Genomic DNA, 20,683 nt, shown 5'->3' on the forward strand with positions numbered 1-20,683 from the left:
GCCTATTTCTCTTCTTAGTATGTATCTAAATAATTAGAAAATTATTAAAAACTAATAAAAAGAAAGGATGGAAAACATAATTTATGAATTGCTAGTTAACCTTTCAAATAGACTCTAATTTCTTTTGACACCCCGATGAACTACTTGTCAAAGAGAGAAATCTCATTGCTATTTTTTTTTTTGTAAGTTTGGAGTGTCACCACCATAATTGTACCACCATCCAACTTAAAAAAGTAAAGAGGCAAAAAAATGATAAATCAAAAAATAAATAAAAGAGATATGTATGTTAGTGAATAGAAATAATGGAACTAGATGTACACAGATCAAAGTCATAGTACACATTCTCATATGCCGCGACTGCTATTTTTCTTCCAATGTTTCTGGATTACTCTTATGCTTCAACAATTCATCATTAGAAATGGTGGATTGTATGCCCTCGTCGATGGGAAAAATTCCCTTAACACAATTCAAGATCTCATTCATAACATTGATGTCAATTTGTATGCTTGGATCGTTGAAGTAAAAAACCGTATTCAACAAGTAAACGGTATAATGCAAAGGACTATCAAGTCTACCTTAGATTTTTTATCAATAATCTTCAAAATAGGGGTGACATTTTCTTCTTTTTTGAAAGCCTTTCTTGTCTCTTCCTTGACTTGTTTAAGTGCAGCCATTGAGGGCTTTTTATCATCATCAACAAGGCGTAAAACTTTCACTAAAGAGGTGAAAACATTCAAAGACAAAAAGCACCATTCCAAAAAGAGATACTTACTGTCGCCTCCGCCGTTTTACCCTTCACACTGCTCATTAATTTTGTTTTGCTCCACTCGGATATAAACATAAGTCTCAATTGATCTTTCTTGCCTTTAAACTTTCTAAGGTCAAAATCTAGCCACCCGGGGCTCACAATATCCCTCTTATTGGTATATTTTTTTTCATGATAGCCAAAGTTCTATGATATGCATAGATGAATATTGTTAGGTGGGTTTTTGAGCATTCCACTAAACTTGGATAACTTTCCAATTACTTCAAGCATGAGGTTGATTGTATGAGTCGTACAAGAGGTCCAAAAAATTTGAGATTGTGTAGCCTTCAACAACTCCACCACCGCTATATTATTTATCGCATTGTCCGCTTAAACAACATGTTGAGAGCCAATATCATTTGATGTATTTTTCTACAAACTTGAAGATGTAAGCCTTGGTGTGTGCCTTCATGGATTCTTCAATATAACCAAGGAATGAAGTGTTTAGTTTGTAATTAACACATAAATACATAATGCTTCTCCTCTTGAGATCCCTCCATGCATTGGTCATAATTGAACATTCATTTTTTATCCACTTTTCTTCACACTTTTTTAGAGATAATTTGGTCATCTCAACTTCTTGTTTCAAAAGTGACTCTTAGAAGATATTGACTTGGAGGTTTGTAGCTCGGGCCGAATTGACCCACCTCTACAAATTATCTAAAGCTTTGATTGTCAATCGCATTAAAAAAAAATTCCGTCTCATAAATCCATCTTACAAGGTACTCATGCACTTCGTTTATTAACTTTAACTTTAATGCATCATTTATGCTTTGTTGTCTTGCCTTTGTTGGATCGATTATGGATGTCCATTTATCAATAGGCCTGAGATGCTTTGCCTTCTTTTTAGAAGAATTTCCCTCCACTCGACACTCATCGTCCTCTACATTAACATCTATATTTATTTCCGCCCTCTCTTTTTTTATTTCCACTCTTCCTTGCTTCTTATTCTTGCTATTTTCAAGATAAGCCTTTACTCTTTTTTTTTGTCTTGATCAGACGCTTTAAGACATGTTCCAATTTGTCTTACAATACCCGCAATATGATGTTTCATTTGATAAACTTCTCATGAGATAAGCCTTTTATACAATTTGCATGTGATTCAATCTCTTTTTTCTTTGCAATACAACACCACATAATCCTAAACAATATCACTATACTTTCGCTTCAATTCCACCTTCGATTTTTTCTCATTTTCTACCATTAATCTATAATAATTAAATAAAAGATCAAAACTAGAACAAAAACTTACTAAAAATATGATTTACAATGTTGAGTCATCCATGATTAAAAAATTTAATCTAAATATTTTAAAAAATAATTTTATATATATATATATATATATAATAGGATAATTTTATTAGGCTTTAATTAAGCTCATTTAAAGTATTACAATCATATCTAGGACCTAAGTTAAAAATCCAATGCTGCCTCTTACCCGTGTTTTTGGCTCACATTTTGGCCCACTCGTTTCGGCCAGCGCGACAAGTTTGACGTGTTGCAGGGACCAAGCGATGAGTTCAGACTCGTCGCAAGAACTGCATGATGCGTCCGGGCCTGTTGCGGGCTCGGTGGCACTTCCGGGCCAATCACTGGGTTTGAACGAAGCGTCCGAGTTGTCCCAGCTTGTCGCAGGGCTTGGGCGACACGTCCTGGCTCTCGTGATGCATCTGGGCTCGCGCGACGCGTTCGAACTCATCACCAGGACTAGGCGACGCATTCGAACGTGTCACGGTGGCAAGACGACTACGACTTGGATGACTAGAAATATATGAAATCTAACCTAGTGGCGGCGACAGCGACAATGGCAGTGGTGGTTCCAAGCGTGGCGGTGGTTGTTCCAAGCGGAAGGAAAAGAGGTGAGTTGTGGTTGAAGTTATTTATATTTTGAAACTTGAAAGGGACTAGGGTTTTTAAAATTTTGTCGTCCCATTGCTACTTCGTGCGCCTCGTGCGCTGCCTTGGGCGCCTTGCGCGCTGCCTCGTCTACCCACCATCTCGCCTTCACCTAAAGCACCGCCTAAGGCAAAGACATTGCGATTGATGCTTGCCTCTCGCCTAGTGGCTGTCTAGGCAGCCGCTTCGACCGTCATTTAGAACACTAGTTAGGCTTTGTGCACATCGATTCACTCCACTTCTCACTATGGATCATCTCAAAGTACACATGTTACTTATCCAGATTGCTGATGAATAGTGGGGTATTTTACTAAATCAACATATCTATTAAAAGAATGTTCAAACACGGATATTCTTCATAAAAATGGGTGCCAAGGTGTTGGATGAATGATGAAAAGGCCAAAAGCTGAAAATAATAAGGAATGTTTTTTCTTGTCAAATGGCCTCTTTTCCTCTCTTGTAACCTACCATAAAGTAACAGCAAAAGGAAATCAGGTATAAACTGTAAAACCAAACACCAAAGTTAGATTAATGGTTTGCTAATCTTGAAGATTTGAGGTGTCTGGGACATGATGGAACTTTGTCAAAGTTATTTGCAAGTTTGGTTTGGATGCATGCGTTGGTGGTTGTAGAGTTTTCACATGGCAAGAAGTTAAGAATACAATTTTGCATAACTTTGATTGCCAAGACCTGCATTTTCAGTCTTGTCTAACAAAATGATGTGCTTATTTCAAGTGATAGGCTTTGGACAAATGGAGATTCTTTTCTATGCATACAACTGTGCTAATATCATACAAACACCCTGCATAGATGCTAATATTATGGGGTTTAATAGAAGTATAGCAGTTGTGCTCATGATAACAAGGCTCATAGGGTTTCATCAATGATGTGTTGAGGTAGGGACATGCAAAACCAATATACCCTCTGAAGGTTTCTCCAGTTTTTAAGTTTGCCCTTTGTTAGATGAGGGTATTGTTGGAACCCTAAGGTTGGTTTTGGTGTGATCAACAAGTTAAGTTAGGTTCTGTTGTTTTCTAAACCTTGTGTCTAAGTGTGCAGGAGCTTAGGAGCACAGGTACTCGAGCGGAAGACGCAGCTAGCGAGAAGGACGGCACGCGGTGCGTCCGAGGGACGAGGCGCTGCGGAAGAGTACACCGGCGGACGAGAAGGAAGTGCGCGCGATGGTTCCGAGGTACGAAAGCCGGAGCGGAAGATTGCTCGGGGAGCAAGAGACGCAGCTAGCGCGAAGGTCGGCACGGGGTGCGATCGAGGGACGAAGTCTGCGGATGAGTACGCTGGTGGACGAGAAGGGACACGTGGCAATTCCGAGGGACGAGAAGCCGGAGGGAAGCACGCTCGAGAAGACCGGAAGATGGGTTCGGGTGAGCCCTATTCCGGATGTCAGAGATCACCCAATCAAGCGGATCCGGAGCGGAAGAACCGGACCGAGGCGGGATTGAACCAGAGAAGCGGTCCCGGATAAAAAAGTCAACTGTGTTGACTTTCGGGGTCCGGGGCGCCCGGAACTGACCGGGGCGCCCGGAACAGTAATCTTGACCAGATCGAGAATTATCTCGATCCGAACGTTGGGGGATAAATTTTATCCCCCCCAGGGCGCCCGAAACCCTTCCAGGCGCCCCGACCAAGGCTATAAATATAGCCTTGGTCCAGAAGCTTCAAATCAGTTCAGAAATTGTAAACAACACTTGTGTGCTTCCACTGTTTAGATTAGCTTCTGTCTTTCTGTGCTTACACTGCTGTAAACGAGGCTTCTCCGCCTGAAGGAGCTCTTAGTGCGATCTTCATCCTTGGATTAACAACCTCCCCGGTTGTAACCAAGTCAAATTCGGTGCCTCGTTTTTATGCTTTTATTTATCTGCTTAATTCATTTTATAAAATCGTACGAGAAAGGGTTGTGTTTGATTTTTCAGGGCTATTCCCGGCCGCATCGGTCCTACAAGTGGTATCAGAGCCGAGCTTCAGGAGGACTAACCAGCGAGCGAAGCAACAAGATGGCGGATCCAACATCCACGCACCAAAATTCGAAGGGACTTAGCTGGTGGAAAAATCGAATGGGTATTTCTTGAAGCAGTTATGATTTATTACTATGATGGAATTTGGCTATGAGTACCGGAGGGAAGCAAGAAATCGATGGTCGAAGAAGGAGCGGTGACCACGTGGCGAACAAGAAAGCGGAATTCCATCTGCTAAGTGTACTTCCAACACAAGAAGTCAATCGAGTCGGTACCTACAACTCGGCAAAGGAGCTTTGGGAGAAATTCCTGGAGTTACACGAAGGAACATCCGAAGCCAAACTTGCAAGACGGGATTTACTTCGTAACCAGCTTACAAACCTCCGATTTGAAGAAGGTGAAACAATTGCACATCTACCCTCGAGGATTCAGGAACTCATCACTAGACTTACGAATCTCGGAGAAAAGGTAAGTAATCGAGATTCGCTAAGGTATGTCCTAAATTCCTTTCCTAGAAACTCAAAATGGGCATCACTAGTAGATGCCTTTTACATTTCAAAAGATCTAGAAAAAATTTCATTAGACGAATTCTTTTCAACTTTTGAAGTGCATGAGTCAAGATGTGCAGGTCCGAAGGAGCCCAAGAATAATGTCGCTCTTAAAGCTTCGAGAGACGAAGAATCTTCTCTCGACGACGAGGAAATGGTAATGATGGTAAGTCGATTTAAAAATATTTGTAAATCTAGGAAATCTAACCATCCGCAGGGAAGAAAGAAAAGAACCATCCACTGCTACCATTGCGATGAAGAAGGGCACGTCAAGGACAATTGCCCTAAACTGAAGAACAAAGGGAAGGACAAGGGTAAGAAGCCTATCCAAAAGCGCAAGGCCCTAAAAGCGACGTGGGACGATACGTCGTCGGAATCGGAAGTCGAGGAGTTCTCCGGGCTCGCGTTAATGGCGAGTCATCAAGACGACGACTGCGAGTCAAGCTCTTCCGAAATGAGCATCGAAAGCATCGATGAAGGGGGAGCCACGTCCGAAGAGAGCAGCAGTTCAGGGGGAGAAACCGACAACGAGATCGACAAGGTAAGTGAGGTACGATCTCTTCCTCCTGATAAAATGTTTAAATTCATTAAAATTTTAACAAAAGATTGCTGCAAATTAGAAAATGAAAATAAAGATTTAAAAGCAATATTAGCTACATCTTGTCTGTTAGAAATGCTAGATAAATCAAATTTAGAAAATGAAAAATTAAAATTAGAAATTCAAAATTTAAAAATTCAAGTAGAAAACTTGAAAAACTCTGCTTGCTCATCTAAAACCAATTTTAGAAGGTTCAATAATTTGAATTGGTATTATAGATATCACCAGGGACAAATTAAAAATATCTCTAGAAAATATGTCCCTAAGAAATTTTTAGTTAATCCAGTAGGATGGAACCTTTATTGGGTTCCTAAATCTTGCTTAGTGTAAATTTTAAAATCAAAGTTAGCGCTTTAAGTGAGAAAATTAAACAAAAATTTCTTTATGGGCTTTGACTAGAAAGTGGTTGTTGCTCCAATAACCAAGAAGGCCTAGTGCCTCGCCACTGCCTGGAATCCAAATATTGAAATAAATGTTTAATTAATAAAGCATTAATACTAAAATTATTTAATGCTTTAAAAAGTTATTCAAACATGTTTCAAAATTTTGACATAAATTTTTTTAAATAATTAATTTTTTTTAAAAAAAAATTCGATTTTCAAAAATAATTTTTACTTAGAGTGTTTAGAAAAATTTTCAAAAATTATTTTTTCCTAAGTTAAAATTATACTTAGAGTTTTTTTTCTGCTTTTATTGATTCAAAACTATTTTTCAAAATATTTAATTAAGTTTTATTGATTGCAAAATTCTTTTTCTAACTTAGAATCTTTTGACTTAGAAATTCTTTTTAAAGGTAGCTTTTCAAAATTTTCTAAGTCTTTAACCCTTAGATTTTTTTTGGAACCCCATGTTTTTTGTGATCAAAGGGGGAGAAAGATAAGTATAAGTCTAGGGGGAGGTAGCCTAAAACAATTTTTTTCTATCTTTGTGCACTAAATTGTATATTTAGTTAGTTTATTTTTTGTCTAGTTAACCCTAGCTGAACTTGGGTTGATCACACCAAAAAGGGGGAGATTGTTGGAACCCCAAGGTTGGTTTTGGTGTGATCAACAAGTTAAGTTAGGTTCTGTTGTTTTCTAAACCTTATGTCTAAGTGTGCAGGAGCTTAGGAGCACAGGTACTCGAGCGGAAGACGCAGCTAGCGAGAAGGACGACGCGGGAGAGGGGCGACGGGCTCGGAGAATACCGGCGGACGAGAAGGAAGTGCGTGCGATGGTTCCGAGGTAAAGCCGGAGCGGAAGATTGCTCGGGGAGCGAGACGCAGCTAAGCGAAGGTCGACGGGTGCGATCGAGGGGCAAGTCTGCGGATGAGTCTGTTGGTGGGCGAGAAGGGACACGTGGCAATTCGACGAGAAGCCGGGAGGAAGCACGCTCGAGAAGACCGGAAGATGGGTTGGGTGAGCCCTATTCCGGATGTCGAGATCACCCAATCAAGCGGATCCGGAGCGGAAGAACCGGACCGAGGCGGGACCGAACCAGAAGCGGTCCGGATAAAAAGTCAATGTTGACTTTTAGTCCGGCGCCGGCCCAGGGCGCCCAGACCCCTCCGGGGCGCCCGGAACCCTTCCGGGCGCCCGGAATAGTAACTTTGACCAGATCGAGAATTATCTCGATCCGAACGTTGGGGGATAAATTTTATCCCCCCCAGGGCGCCCGGAACCCTTCCAGGCGCCCCGACCAAGGCTATAAATATAGCCTTGGTCCAGAAGCTTCAAATCAGTTCCGAAATTGTAAACAACACTTGTGTGCTTCCACTGTTTAGATTAGCTTCTGTCTTTCTGTGCTTACACTGCTGTAAACGAGGCTTCTCCGCCTGAAGGAGCTCTTAGTGCGATCTTCATCCTTGGATTAACAACCTCCCCGGTTGTAACCAAGTCAAATTCGGTGCCTCGTTTTTATGCTTTTATTTATCTGCTTAATTCATTTTATGTGTTAGCTTAATCGTACGAGAAAGGGTTGTGTTTGATTTTTCAGGGCTATTCACCCCCCCCCCCCCCCCCCCTTCCTTCTACCCGGCCGCATCGGTCCCACAGGTATATCAGTCTTAAAGGCAAATAAGTGCAAAATGGTATCCATGCCTTAAGGGATAAAAACTATACTACAATTGTGGAAACATTTTTGGAAAGAAGAGTGTTATCTTCCGAACTGCATCATAGACCTGATAGATAAAAATGATTTTCTGAACAAGAGGTGTTAGGTCTTTAGCCAGTATCAATAAGTGCAAAATGGTATCCATGCCTTAAGGGATAAAAACTATACTACAATTGTGGAAACATTTTTGGAAAGAAGAGTGTTATCTTCCGAACTGCATCATAGACCTGATAGATAAAAATGATTTTCTGAACAAGAGGTGTTAGGTCTTTAGCCAGTATCATGGTGTTTTCATAAACCGAAGGCCATGAACAAAGAGCTGAGAGAATACAACTGAGTGACACTGAGACATGAATGAAGTGTTTTATGCTATTCATAAACCTAAGGCCATAGTTTTTGAGTGAATTCAATGTAGGAGTTGGCTGCACTTGCTAATCAGATTTTTGTTGCTCAAACTATCTAAAATAACCTTCTGATATACTTATGGAACCATTCTCTTGGTTATGTTCATTTTGAGTAGTTTGCAGAAGGATATATATATTTTTTTTTATAAGGAAGATGACTTTGAGCAACTATGATGATATAGTATTATATTATAACATTTTTAAATGCAGATTTGAATGGCTGTCATTGTCTATTTATTTAAAATCCCAAGTCATCCATGCTTATATGACCTGCCAAGTTTACTCATCTTCAAAATTTTTCCTCAGATGACATTTTGTGCAAACCATGAGTTTCTTGATCTTTTTAGAAACTACACTTCTGATTTGACTATTAAATAACAAAGCTTGGCAGGTAAAAGGCTTGGAAAGGTCCAGATACATATTGCTTGAAGAAAACCAGCAGTTGAGGCAAAATATTGCTGCACTGGAACAAAAGATTCAATTTCTTGAGGCGAAATCTACTTCACATGAAACTTTGACTGAGAAAATGACCAAGGTAACTTTTATGCCCAAATATAACCACAAAATCAATTCATGACGAACTGCTTCACAAAAGGACTGCTTCACAAAATCAAGCTATGTAGTTTTTAAATAGAGTTTTTCCAGGATGGTTTATTTCCTTGATGTCTATATACATTAACCAATCACTCTTCTCAATTGATGATCAAATTGAATCAGGCTTAGAAAACCCTACAAAGCTGATAAACTAATTTAATTTTTAGGTAAAAGGGCAAAAACTCTGGATGGAGATTTGTGTTCTCTGTAATTGATAAAATAAGAAACTCCCTCTATAACACTGTAAATTTTCTAAGTGATGCAACACTAAGAACAACTCGATTTACCATCAACTATTAATTGCATGGTTTGAAATCTTATCCCATCATATCATGTCGGACTTGAAACATATCATTTCAAAAATTACAGAAATTCAATATTACTTGGTATAGAGAACGTCTTTTATACTGCCGTGTCAATCATGTGGGCAAGTATATTGTTAGACCAACATTCTATCAGCATTCAACACCTGCTGGCGTGCTGCAACACAAGGAGATAATTTTGCTATTCTTTTATAGTTTGCGTCCATACAAAATAACTCAAAAACTGTCAACTGTACAATTCTGTGGAATACAAAATCTTTAAGTGTCTTAACTTCTTTTTTTCTTCATCTTCTTGCTTCTTCCATCTTCAATTCACCACCGTCATACTTTCAAACGTTAACATAATACCGAAACAGAATTTTTCTAGTCAAAGACTGAAGTTCCGACATTGAAAGATAATCTATATATGAAACCTTTGATAGACTCATCATATGACTGGTTCTTTATAAAATATGACCTAGTTAGCCCAAAAAACTAACGAATTTTCCAAATAAATCTAACTTTTTAAAATTAAAACAACTAAAATTTAAATAGAGTTTTCTAAATAAAAAATCCTAACTACCTTATCTAGTTATTAGGATAAAACAGGAAATTTGCCTGAATAAGGTTTAGCCTTGCATATTGTTAGATTTGAGTTCTTCTTGACAGAATATTGTTGCAGCTCCTTGAAGGTGCTATCCCAGTGCATGAATCTCTCAGTGCGTTTGTTAGGGATCAAGTATCTACAAGTGCAGAGATTTCGAGCAAGGTAATAACTGATATGCAAGTTCTTGGTTCAATAATGATTATACTGCTATGTTCCATCTTATGGTGACACGAAATAACGAACTGTCAATCTGAGCTGATGATCTCTTGTTTATATAATTTGTTTGCTTAGCTGGCTCTAAGGTTTGTTCTACTTTAACCTCTAAAATCGTCTTGAACATTCCATATGTAAACAAAAACTGACAGTAAGGGCAGTGGTCGTGCTTGTGACCTATTCTATCACAATGGCAACAAAAAGTGGGATGCTTTTTGACAGACTGGAAAAATTATTCATCATTGAGGTTGATCCAAAAACCTTGAACTCTAATGGCAAGCAGAGATCAATTAAAATGGCATACCCTAGCTAAACACCATTGTTGGCCAATAGCCAAGTAAGGTTATGCTATCCACATTTCTCACTTTAACAACGATTTGTAGTAAGGTTTAGAGTATCATTTTGCGCTAGGCTATTGGTGCCTGGCAGGAACAAGATTGTGCCAAACACTTTGGCATTGGTCAGCCAAAAGGGCAACTTTGATCTAACTGCTGCTGTGCAGGAGGAAGACGGGCCTTTGATTTGCACGACAAGACAAATTGAGTGGTGTCCATGTTCATGGTAAGATTGAGATGCCTTCAACCTGCTGCAGTCTTTGAAACATCTTGTCATATCAGGTTTGAATATACTTGTTACTACCACATCAGGGGAAGACAAGATTCAATTTTCCCATTGCTTCCATGTGAGAGGAATATTGCTTATTATTGCCCCAACGAGAGGATGGCATGATGAAGAGGTGGCACCATGGTTTCAAGTACCGTGCCGAGACGGTCAAAACGGGCGAAACATCTCGTTGCCCCCGCGACTGGCACCGGCACGACCTGGCACCAAACCTGCAACAGTTGCGACGTGTTGCGCGACCCCGTGGCCATAGTGGAGGGGTCGCATAACCCTTTCGCTGCTGCCGTGGAGGTGTCGCACAACCCTGCGGCCGCTGCAGAGGGGTCACACGACCATCGTGGTAGCGCTAGAGTAGTCACGCGATCCCCGTGGCCATGACTGAAGGGTCGCGCAACCCTGCGACAACGCCGAAATCGCTCAAGCTTGCGAGTGGTGTCGGATTTCGGATTTTTTTTTTAATTAAACTTAGATTAATTATTTTAATCAACTCTGAGCTATGATGGAGATAATCTAAAGAGATTTTATTAAACCGTAATAAAATTATCTAATTAATTTATATTTCATTTATTTTAATTTAAAAATTATAATAAATTATTTATTTATTTATTTATCTATTTTTATATCTTTTCCTTTTTTAAAAGATTATTTTTTATATTGTTTATTTTTTAAATATTTATGTTAAATATTTTATTTTTTAATTAATATATTTTATATTTAAAAAATATCAAAACTATATTGGCATAGCACGATACAGTACCGAATCCGTATCGTTCTGGTTCAGGACCGAAATCTCAGCACGAGTCAAAATTTTAAACCTTGGGTGGCGCAAGTGTTCAAACTGAAATTGAGAAGTCTTTGATCTCTCGCTGTCTTTAAAACTTGGGTGACATTCTACTTTAGTTAGGTGTTCCATTCTAGGCTTGTGCCAGTTTTGATCACAGCAAATGGAAATATTTAGGTTTGCAGATTGAAATGACACGACATTTAAATCTGGGGTTTGAAGTATTAAGTTGATGGAACTTCAACTGCTAATCCAAGAAAACGTGCATGAATTGGGAAATGTTACTATAACCTTTTGAGAAAATAGAGTTGAATGAAATCAAGGCACAAGAGGGGATGAATTATCAACATGAACTTGAAAGATCTTTGTGCTAAAAATGAATTGAAATGTTTTTTCAACTCCAGAATGAAGAAACTGAAGCAATTAATCAACAAACACAATGTTTAAATCAATACAAAAAACTACTTATAATTGTTTGCCCTCCAGTGGTCTACTCCGCTTTCCTACTAGTTTATTTTTTTTTATTATGATGAAAAATTAGGAAAGCATCACCTGTGGTTCTTCTCTTCTTGTAGAGGTAACAATCCCAACCTTAGTAAGAACAATAGAAATCTAACACAAGGTTTAAAATTTCGAGCTGTGTTGAAGTTTTCAGTTTATAATCGAAACAATACGGTTTCGGTACCATATTGTGTTGGGCCAATATAATTTTGATACCTTTTTAAAATATATTAATTAAAAAATATTTTTATTAATATTTGATTGCTATAGATGTTTATTATTGAGTTATATTTGAGATATTGAATGTTAAGTTTAAGTTTTGATATTTTCTCATGAAATGTTTAATACTTTTTGAGTATATTTCAATTTAGGGTTAATTGAAGTCTACCACTCAAACATGATAAGATTTAAGTAGGTCTAAACTAAATTTAATTTGGATTTATTTTGATAAGTTTAAAATTAAATCAAATTTATATATAAAATAACTTAATACATCAATAGTAGTTTATTTTATAAGCTTAGAAATTATATTATATTTATTTATTTATTATTATAACAATATGTTTTCTTCATCTTAAAGAGTTTTTTTTTTCTATGTTTACCTCGTCGACAAATGAAGGGAAATAAATAAATCATTCAATTTTTTTTTCCGTCTCTTTTTTTCTCATGGACAGATAAAGAACAAAAAATTTGAGAGGTTTTTTCTATCTATTTATCTATGGATGAATGGAGAGAAAAAATTTGACAATAGAGGGAAAAGATTAATAGGTGGAAAAATAATTAATGGAGGAAAAGGAATTGAAATTTACTTGGCAAAAAAAGAAAAACAATAGAAATAGGAGAAAAAGAATAAATGGAAATAAAAAAAGTGGCTAGTAATAGCAGCATGTTGTCATGAGGCCACGACCACGCCAGGCCTCCGTGATCTTGTAGAGGCTGTTGCGAGGCCGCTATTACCTCCATTACCTCGATAGTCGGTGGGCGGAATGATAAATTCCTTCGTAACCTCGTGACTCTAAACTTGTGTTAGTGTTAGTCGGCGGGCGGAATGATAAATTCCACTAGTGTCGACTAACACATCTCTACATTTTATTCCATGATCTAACATAATCTTTCAAGATCACTTATAGAGTTGTAACACATATAATCAACACAAATATAAGAAAAAAATTGACATAGATCTAACATAGTTTTTCAAGATCACTTATAGAGTTGTACCATGTATAATCAACACAAATTTAAGGAAAAAAGTGTGAGTAAACAATTTACATATATAATCACTTGCTCTTGGATGCTCAATATTTTGAAGATAGGTTAATGTGATGTTCAAATGATAATACTTTGATCATGTAAAGATAACTATATTTTATTTGCATTGCAATAAGAAAATGTTTTTTTATAAACAAAGGTTCAGTGGGTAAAAAAAGTTAATCAAGAGATGTGTTTTGAACGTGAAAGCTCACAAGATAGGATTGAGACATTTTCACATTTAAAATATATATTCAGTGAATTCAAATGTTGTAACAAAGGTGATTACACCCACTTCAAGCGCCCCTCAGAGCCCATCCCCAGGTTATGTGAAGGGATGTAAAGCACGGGGTCAGCTTATAGTCGACCGCCAAGTGGCTAGAAGTGAGAGGTTTCTTTTTCCCCTAGGGCATGTGCCCATCGAGAATTGATCCATTGCCCCATTATAGTAAGTCTGCCACTCTTGCAGAGAATTCAAATGTTGTCTAGTATCTAAGTGGTTTTATGACCATTGATAATTTTAAGGTTGGAGATTGGAGTGCTCAACAAAAAAAAGTTTATTATCTAAAACAATGAACTAATTTGTATGCAATTTGAACACTCTTTGAGTTTCATAATTGATGAATATTTAAAAAGTTTGAGAATCTATATTTAGCAAAAAATTTGTTCTCAATGCCCCTGACAAGGCCCCCTTTATCAAAATTGCCAAAATAGAACCTCTTTTTTATTTGAAGTTCCAAAAATATCCTAGAATATTTGCTGAAATATTCTTCTGGAAGCTGGTCAGTCATAGCTTGGCCATCAGAATAACACAAAGCCGGTTGACTGATCAAAGTGGCTATAGGCGGGGCATGGAGAAAAGGAACCTTTCTAGTGGTTTTGCTCACATACACACACATATATATATGAATGTAGGGATTTGAATGCCCAACTTCTCATGTCGCAACAAATAGACTAACTGTTAGACCATGATTAATGATAAAAATAAATTTTGATATAATATTATTTTTAGACCACATGAATATAAATGTATGTAAAATCATATTTTGCATACAATATAGTTTTGTACCTTCAACCTTTCTAGTAATTTTGCAATTACGGTTTGAAGTGTAGATGATATTTATGTTATACTTTTTCTCTCTTAGAGAAAATTCATGTTTTGTGCTATGGGGGTATATATCCATTTTTATTTTTTTGTAAGAATCATTAAAGTTTTTAAATGCCATTTCTAGCATTTGTATCTATTTTTCACATCGGAATAATATGAAATTATATTTTGATTGTTCTGATAAACATAATCTAGAGGATCTTCTTTCTTTTTTCCTTTTTAACAAAACATGACTTTATATAATCTTGATGCTAAAGTTGCATGTAATGTTGGTTTTACACTATTTTTTGGTGCAATTATGCCTCAAGTGGTCGAGTTCCACTAAATGGTGTTGGGGAGATTGTTAGTGCAATCATGCACCAAGTGGTTTTCGTTTTTGTGCAAAAGATTATGTCTACTGATGAAGTTTGTGCAAAAGATTATGTCTACTGATGAATTTTATCAAGTGTGCAGGTGTAGGTTATGTGACAATATGCTACTGGTCAATAGGTGTTAGCAGAGGAGAGGTCCAATGTGCGTGGATAGAGGAGAGCTCCAAAGCTGTTAGCAGAGGAGAGTTCCAATGGGTGTGGATAGAGGAGAGCTTCAATAGGTGTCGGCAAAGGAGAAGTAATAGCTGTTGGTAGAGAAGTTCAAAAAGATCATAGTAGAGAAGTCCAAGAAGGTCAAGAGATCCAAAAAAAATGTCCAAGAAGGTCAAGGGTGACTTGATTTTTGGTGGTTGGAGAAGTCTACATAGGTTATGTTTGACTGAATACCTAGTGATTAGAAGTCCTAATTGGTTAAGGTTGATCAAATAACAATTTATGAGAAAGAACTAAAAGCGAGGCTTCTTCACAGAGGAAGATTCAAAGGCAAGGCCTCTTGATATATGAGGAAGACCTGAAGTTGAGGTCTCCTCTGGGAAGATCAATTGGCAAAACCTCCTACTAGATCTCCAAGTTAATTGTGACTAGTGACTTGTACTTCAGTTTTGGTTAGACTTTGTATTAAGCGAAGACGATCATAATTTGGTTATAGTCGATGATCAATTTGGGTGTTGAGTCGACCAAGGATGTTTTTCTTGTAAACAAAAGGTCTCTATGGAGTGTAGTCAATTAAGCGTAGCTTTAGTCAGCTAAATGTAGGATTTGGGAGAATATAGAAGGTTATAACGTTGGACACTCTTATTGCTCTCTTTGTTATTAGTGTAGTTGTCATTTTACTTGTTCTATGTTCATTGTAAGAAGAGCTTTGTAAGAGGTTTATCCACCTTCATGAAGAAAAAAAAAAAGGCAGTAGGATTTGAGGGATGACTCTCCTTAATTTAGGACTTTGGAAACCACGTAAAATAGGCATGTAAGCCATGTTATTTTTAGTGTTATATATTATATTTCTGCTGCAACTAACAACTAAGTTCAACCTTGAGTTTTGTAATTTCAGATTATGTTTATTCACTCCCTTTACCTACAGATCGGTCATATAATTGGCATCAAAGTGGGCTGCTTGGAAAAGCTTCACCACTGACCGAGCCTAGGGCTAGAGGAGGAGCTCAATACCATTCCACAGCTGATATCTTCAAACTGCCAAAGGAGCATTTACATTGGTGGAGATGGCTATGGGAGTAGGATTTGATAACTTTACACTACCATCCTTTAACTGGACAAACTTTTCATATTGGATGTCAAGGATAGAGTTTTTCGTGTAAATGGATTTCAAGAGTCAAATTGCCATAAAAAGGGTTTAAAAGCTCTAAACGATAAGGGAGAAGCGGACTAAAGAGCATATTTAAAAATTTGAGGCAAACAAGGTGACCAATCTTTTGATTGTTATTTTGCCTAATATTTGGCCTAATGAGATCTTGCAAAGTATTAATGAGTACAAAAAATACAATAGATTTGTAGGATAAGATAGTTAAACCTCCACGAGATTCTCTCACCGGCAAAGAAACGTATCAAATCCAAGGATAGAGGTTCACTTGTACCTGAACACGTAGAATACTAGGAAAGTCTGTCTACATCTGAAGTTGAAAACACTTAAGCATCTACCTCACACCTCAGCACATCGAGGATGAAAGACCTCAATACCAGAACAAATGGAAGCATCTACATCTACATTTGGAGTCGAAAGTAATAAACCCTCAACCATTATCTGATCCTCTTGAGAAATAAAGCATCATAATTCCTTCAAGTCCTGCTATCTCGAACATGGAAGATATATTAAAATTTTAAAATAAAGATCATACTATACGTTTTTCTGTAGGAGAAAAGGACACCTTACTGTAGGAGAAAAGGACACTATAAGAGTAGATGTACTTATATAAATAACGAAAGGATCAAAGAAGCATCCAAGGGAAGAATCAAAGAGAACCCCAAGGAATCCATTCCTTCGAGCTATATATTGAAAGACCATATCATATATTATAAGTTATGTTTGTAACAAGAAGGCCATTACCATTTAAAGTGTGGACAAAAAAAAAGAAGCAAAAGAAAATAAGAAAGGAAGCTCAAGTTAAGGAGCGGTTATTATTAGGAAGCTAAAGAGCAACTAATGACAAAAACAATTTGAATTATAAACCACCATCTAATGTCAACATAGCTTCTTATGTAGGGTTTATTTCAATTAAAATGTAACTTCATTTCAATTGTTTAGGACTAGAAATGATAGAAAGGTAGAGGTTATCCCTAAAGAATGTGATTGTATCATGTTAAATGGTTTCATGGCGTGTCAATGAATTGGGAAGAGTAGTTAACTTAATCTTAGTTGACACATTAGGATGGATAGGTTCATGCATAAAGAAAAATGACTTATTTAATTTTTATGTTTAAGATGCATATTGAAACCTTTTAAAATTAGAACTTGATGCATATATTAGGTTTCAAATATAGTTAATTTTTTTGGCATGCTAATTTGATTAAATTTACATTTTACTGGTTGGCACAATATTTAAGTATTCAACTCATGACTTGTATCCTATTTATTCATTCATGCTAATAACTAGGGGTATTATTATAATTATGCTGTATATCCTTCTCTATATAAGTCAATAACTCCGTGGTGTCTAATACACAGTTTTCTCTTAACATGGTATCAGAGCCAAGTTAAAAGAAAACCTTAACTTCCTATTGCCCTTGTTTCCGCCACCTCTCTCTTTTCCCCCTCGCGATTTCGCCAACCCGACGCCGTGCCTATCTCCGCCGACACCACGCCTGTCTCCGCCGACGTCGCGCCTTCCTCTTCCCGACGCCGCCGACGCTGCGCCGCCCTCTGCCATCCCTCCCCATCCCGAAGGGGCTACGGCGGCTACTGTGGGTCGTCATTGGGGAGCATCAACATCGCTGAAGAGTCGAGCTGCTGCCCTCTTTCACATCGGCGAGCCGCGAGTAGTAACTGCTGCTGCCACAGTGCAGTGCGTCCTCCCTCGTCCGCACGCGGCCTCTCTTCCCCAACTCTGATCCCGCGAGCTCCGACCTCCATCCAAGAGCCCTTTGATCGCTCCCTCCTCTTTCCTTTCGTCTCAGCTACCCGCAACTCCAGTCGGGTGTCGTTGACTAGCAAGGCGGTGATAGTGGCGCCTTGAACGAAGATACTTATCTTCCTCTCGTCTGGATCCAAGCAACCTGTGCGTTGATCCAGCAGCATCTCCCGATCCTTTTTGAAGAGTGCCGGCTTCAATCTAGGGTTTCGTTACCGCAGTGGTTCTGCCCTCTTGGAGATTGTTGTGGACTTTCTGTGGACGTGATTGCGGAAGCGGGAGTTTTCACCAGAGAAGGGGGCAGGCTCTTCATCTTCTCCTTTGACGTTTTTCATAATTTTTTCCAAACTAATCAATGGCTACATCCGTTATCTCAAAGCCAGATACCTCAATCTTTACCAACCACATCACTGCACCCCTCTGTTCCGAGCAGTTAGATGGTAAAAATTACGTCTCTTAGGCATCTCACATCGAGCTTTGGCTTGTTGGACAGGGTTATGAGACACATCTCACTCAAACTGAAGAAGATGTTCAAGTCGTCGATCGTCCTCTATGGAAGAAGGTTGACGCTACGCTCAGTTGTGTTGTATTATCCGAGCCACCATCCATCCATCTCTTAGGAATGTCTTCCGTACTCACAAAACCTGCAAAGCCGTTTGGACATTGGCTCAACAACTCTTTACAAACACCTCTCGGCGACTCTCGCAAGTTTGTAAAGATCTTATGACCATCCTCAGTGCCCATCAGATTAAGGATTCAATGTCAACTTATCTGGGTTCGGTCTCTAGCCTTCTTTGTGACTTCAATGAACTGCTACCACCTGCGGCCAGTCATGTTGAAGAGCTTAAAAATCGGAAGAAATTTTTTATGTCCCTGGCTTTATATGGTCTACCCACAGATTATTCTTATGTTCGTGATTAGATCCTGGGCAACCCCACAGAAGTTACCATGGACAATACCTGGGCAACTCTCCTCCGTGTCCCGACCAAGATCTTGACGATGTCTCCTTTCGTTCCTGTTGACTCGTCAACTTTGGTCTCTCGACACAACAACAGACCTTCGCCTCGCAAGGGTGGTAAAGGTCGTCCTTGGTGTGATCATTGCCACCGCTCGGGCCACATGATTGATAAGTGTTGGGGTCTGCATGGTCGACCTCCTTGCACTGCTCAGTTTGTTCAGAGTTCTGTTGCTTCTTCAGCTTTCGCTTCACAGTTAACACCGGATCCGACCCCACAACCTTCCTATAATGACTTTCTGAAATGGTTTGAGGATCGTCAGGCTTCTGGTTCCACTTCTACTGTTGTACACGCTAGTAATTCCTTTGTTGGCATATCTCGCTCTTTAGGTCCTTGGGTTCTTGATTCTGGGGCCACTGATCATATCACTGGTAATAAATCTCTATTTTCTTCTCTCACTACTTCTGGTTATTTACCAATTGTCACCATGGCCAGTGGTTCCCAAACTGAGTCTAAGGGTATTGGTATTGTTCATTCTTCTCCGTCTCTTTCCATTCGTAATGTTCTTTATATTCTCGGAGCTTCCTTTAATTTATTGTCAATAAGTCAACTTACTCGGTCTCTTGATTATATTATTTCTTTTACTAAAACGTCTGTTTCCTTACAGGACCGGAGTACGGGGAGGATGATTGACTTGGGATGTGAGTCTCATGGACTTTATCGATTTCAACAACCCTCTCTTGTTGGTTCGGCGGTGGCATCTCCACTTCTTATTCATGCTCAATTGGGACATCCAGGTCTTGATTGTTGAAATAATTACATCGTAGTCTTTCTCACTTAGAGTCTTTGTCTTGTGAGTCGTGTCAGTTAGGTAAGCATGTTCGTAGTTCTTTTTCTCCTCGCACTGTGAGTCGAGCTACGCCCTCCTTTTCTTTGGTTCATTCTAATGTTTGGGGTCCGAGTCGTGTTTCTTCTACATTGGGATCACGATATTTTGTTACTTGTATAGACGATTTTTCTCGTTGTACATGGTTATATCTGATGAAGGAATGTTCAGAATTGTTTTCTATTTTTCAATCTTTTTTTTATGAAATCAAAACTCAATTTGGCATTTTTCTTCGAACTTTGCAAAGTGATAATGCACGCGAGTATCTTTCTACTCAGTTTCGTTCCTTCTTGGCATCTCATGGTGTACTGCATCGCACGTCTTGCCCTCATACCCCTTAACAGAGTGGGGTTGCAGAACGCAAGAATCGTCATCTCCTTGAGACCACTCGGACTGTTCTTCTTCATTCTCATGCTCCTCATCAGTTTTGAGGTGTTGTTGTACTTATTGCGTGTTATCTCATCAATTGTATGTCTTCTTCCACTTTCCAAGGTAAATACCTCATCATATCCTCTACCCTCATCATCTTCTTCATCCTTTACCACCGCGGGTCTTTGGTTCTACATGTTTTGCTTATGATCTTGATCCTAACATTGATAAACTCTCTCCCCGGTCTCATAAGTATGTTTTTTCTTGGGTAACCACGGTCTCACAAAGGGTACAAATGTTATTCCCCTACTCTTTGTCGGTACTTCATCTCTGCTGATGTCACATTCTTTGATTTGGTTTCATTTTTTGGGCCTCCTGCTTCTCGGTTCGAGGTTTCTCCCTCTCCACCTGTACCAGTGACTATCTTTTGTCCTCCGGAGGCGCCTCTATCATCCCCGGCCTCGTCTCCTTCTTTGCAGGTTTATCAGCATCGTCCTCGTCCTGCTTTGACGCCAACTGACATTGACACTGACACTGTCGTGGGCACATCTTTGGAGCCAAGTCCTTCGCCGTTTCCTCTAGACCCATCTCTTGACTCTGATATTCCTATTGCACTTCGAAAGGGTATGCGTTCCACTCGTAATCCTTCTCCTCACTATGTTTCTTTGAGTTATCATCGTCTTTCTCCTTCCTATTATTCTTGTCTTTCTTCCTTGTCATCTGTTTCT

The 20,683-nt window shown here is 38.7% G+C and overlaps 1 protein-coding gene across 8 annotated transcripts in view; it reads left to right on the forward strand.

The window, feature by feature from the left end:
- Window positions 1-20,683, forward strand: part of LOC122026220 (kinesin heavy chain-like) — a 98,083-nt gene that overhangs the window by 68,131 nt on the left and 9,269 nt on the right. For 7 of the 8 annotated variants that reach the window (XM_042584885.1, XM_042584892.1, XM_042584920.1 and 4 more), the window contains 2 exons: window positions 8,707-8,850; window positions 9,894-9,980. In XM_042584885.1, the coding sequence (XP_042440819.1) occupies window positions 8,707-8,850; window positions 9,894-9,980 (231 nt within the window). Of the gene's footprint in view, window positions 1-8,706; window positions 8,851-9,893; window positions 9,981-19,367; window positions 19,498-20,683 lie in introns of all 8 variants that reach the window. The other variant, XM_042584927.1, reaches the window with a different exon arrangement.

Source organism: Zingiber officinale, chromosome 1A (assembly GCF_018446385.1).
Source record: "Zingiber officinale cultivar Zhangliang chromosome 1A, Zo_v1.1, whole genome shotgun sequence".
NCBI lineage: Eukaryota > Viridiplantae > Streptophyta > Magnoliopsida > Zingiberales > Zingiberaceae > Zingiber > Zingiber officinale.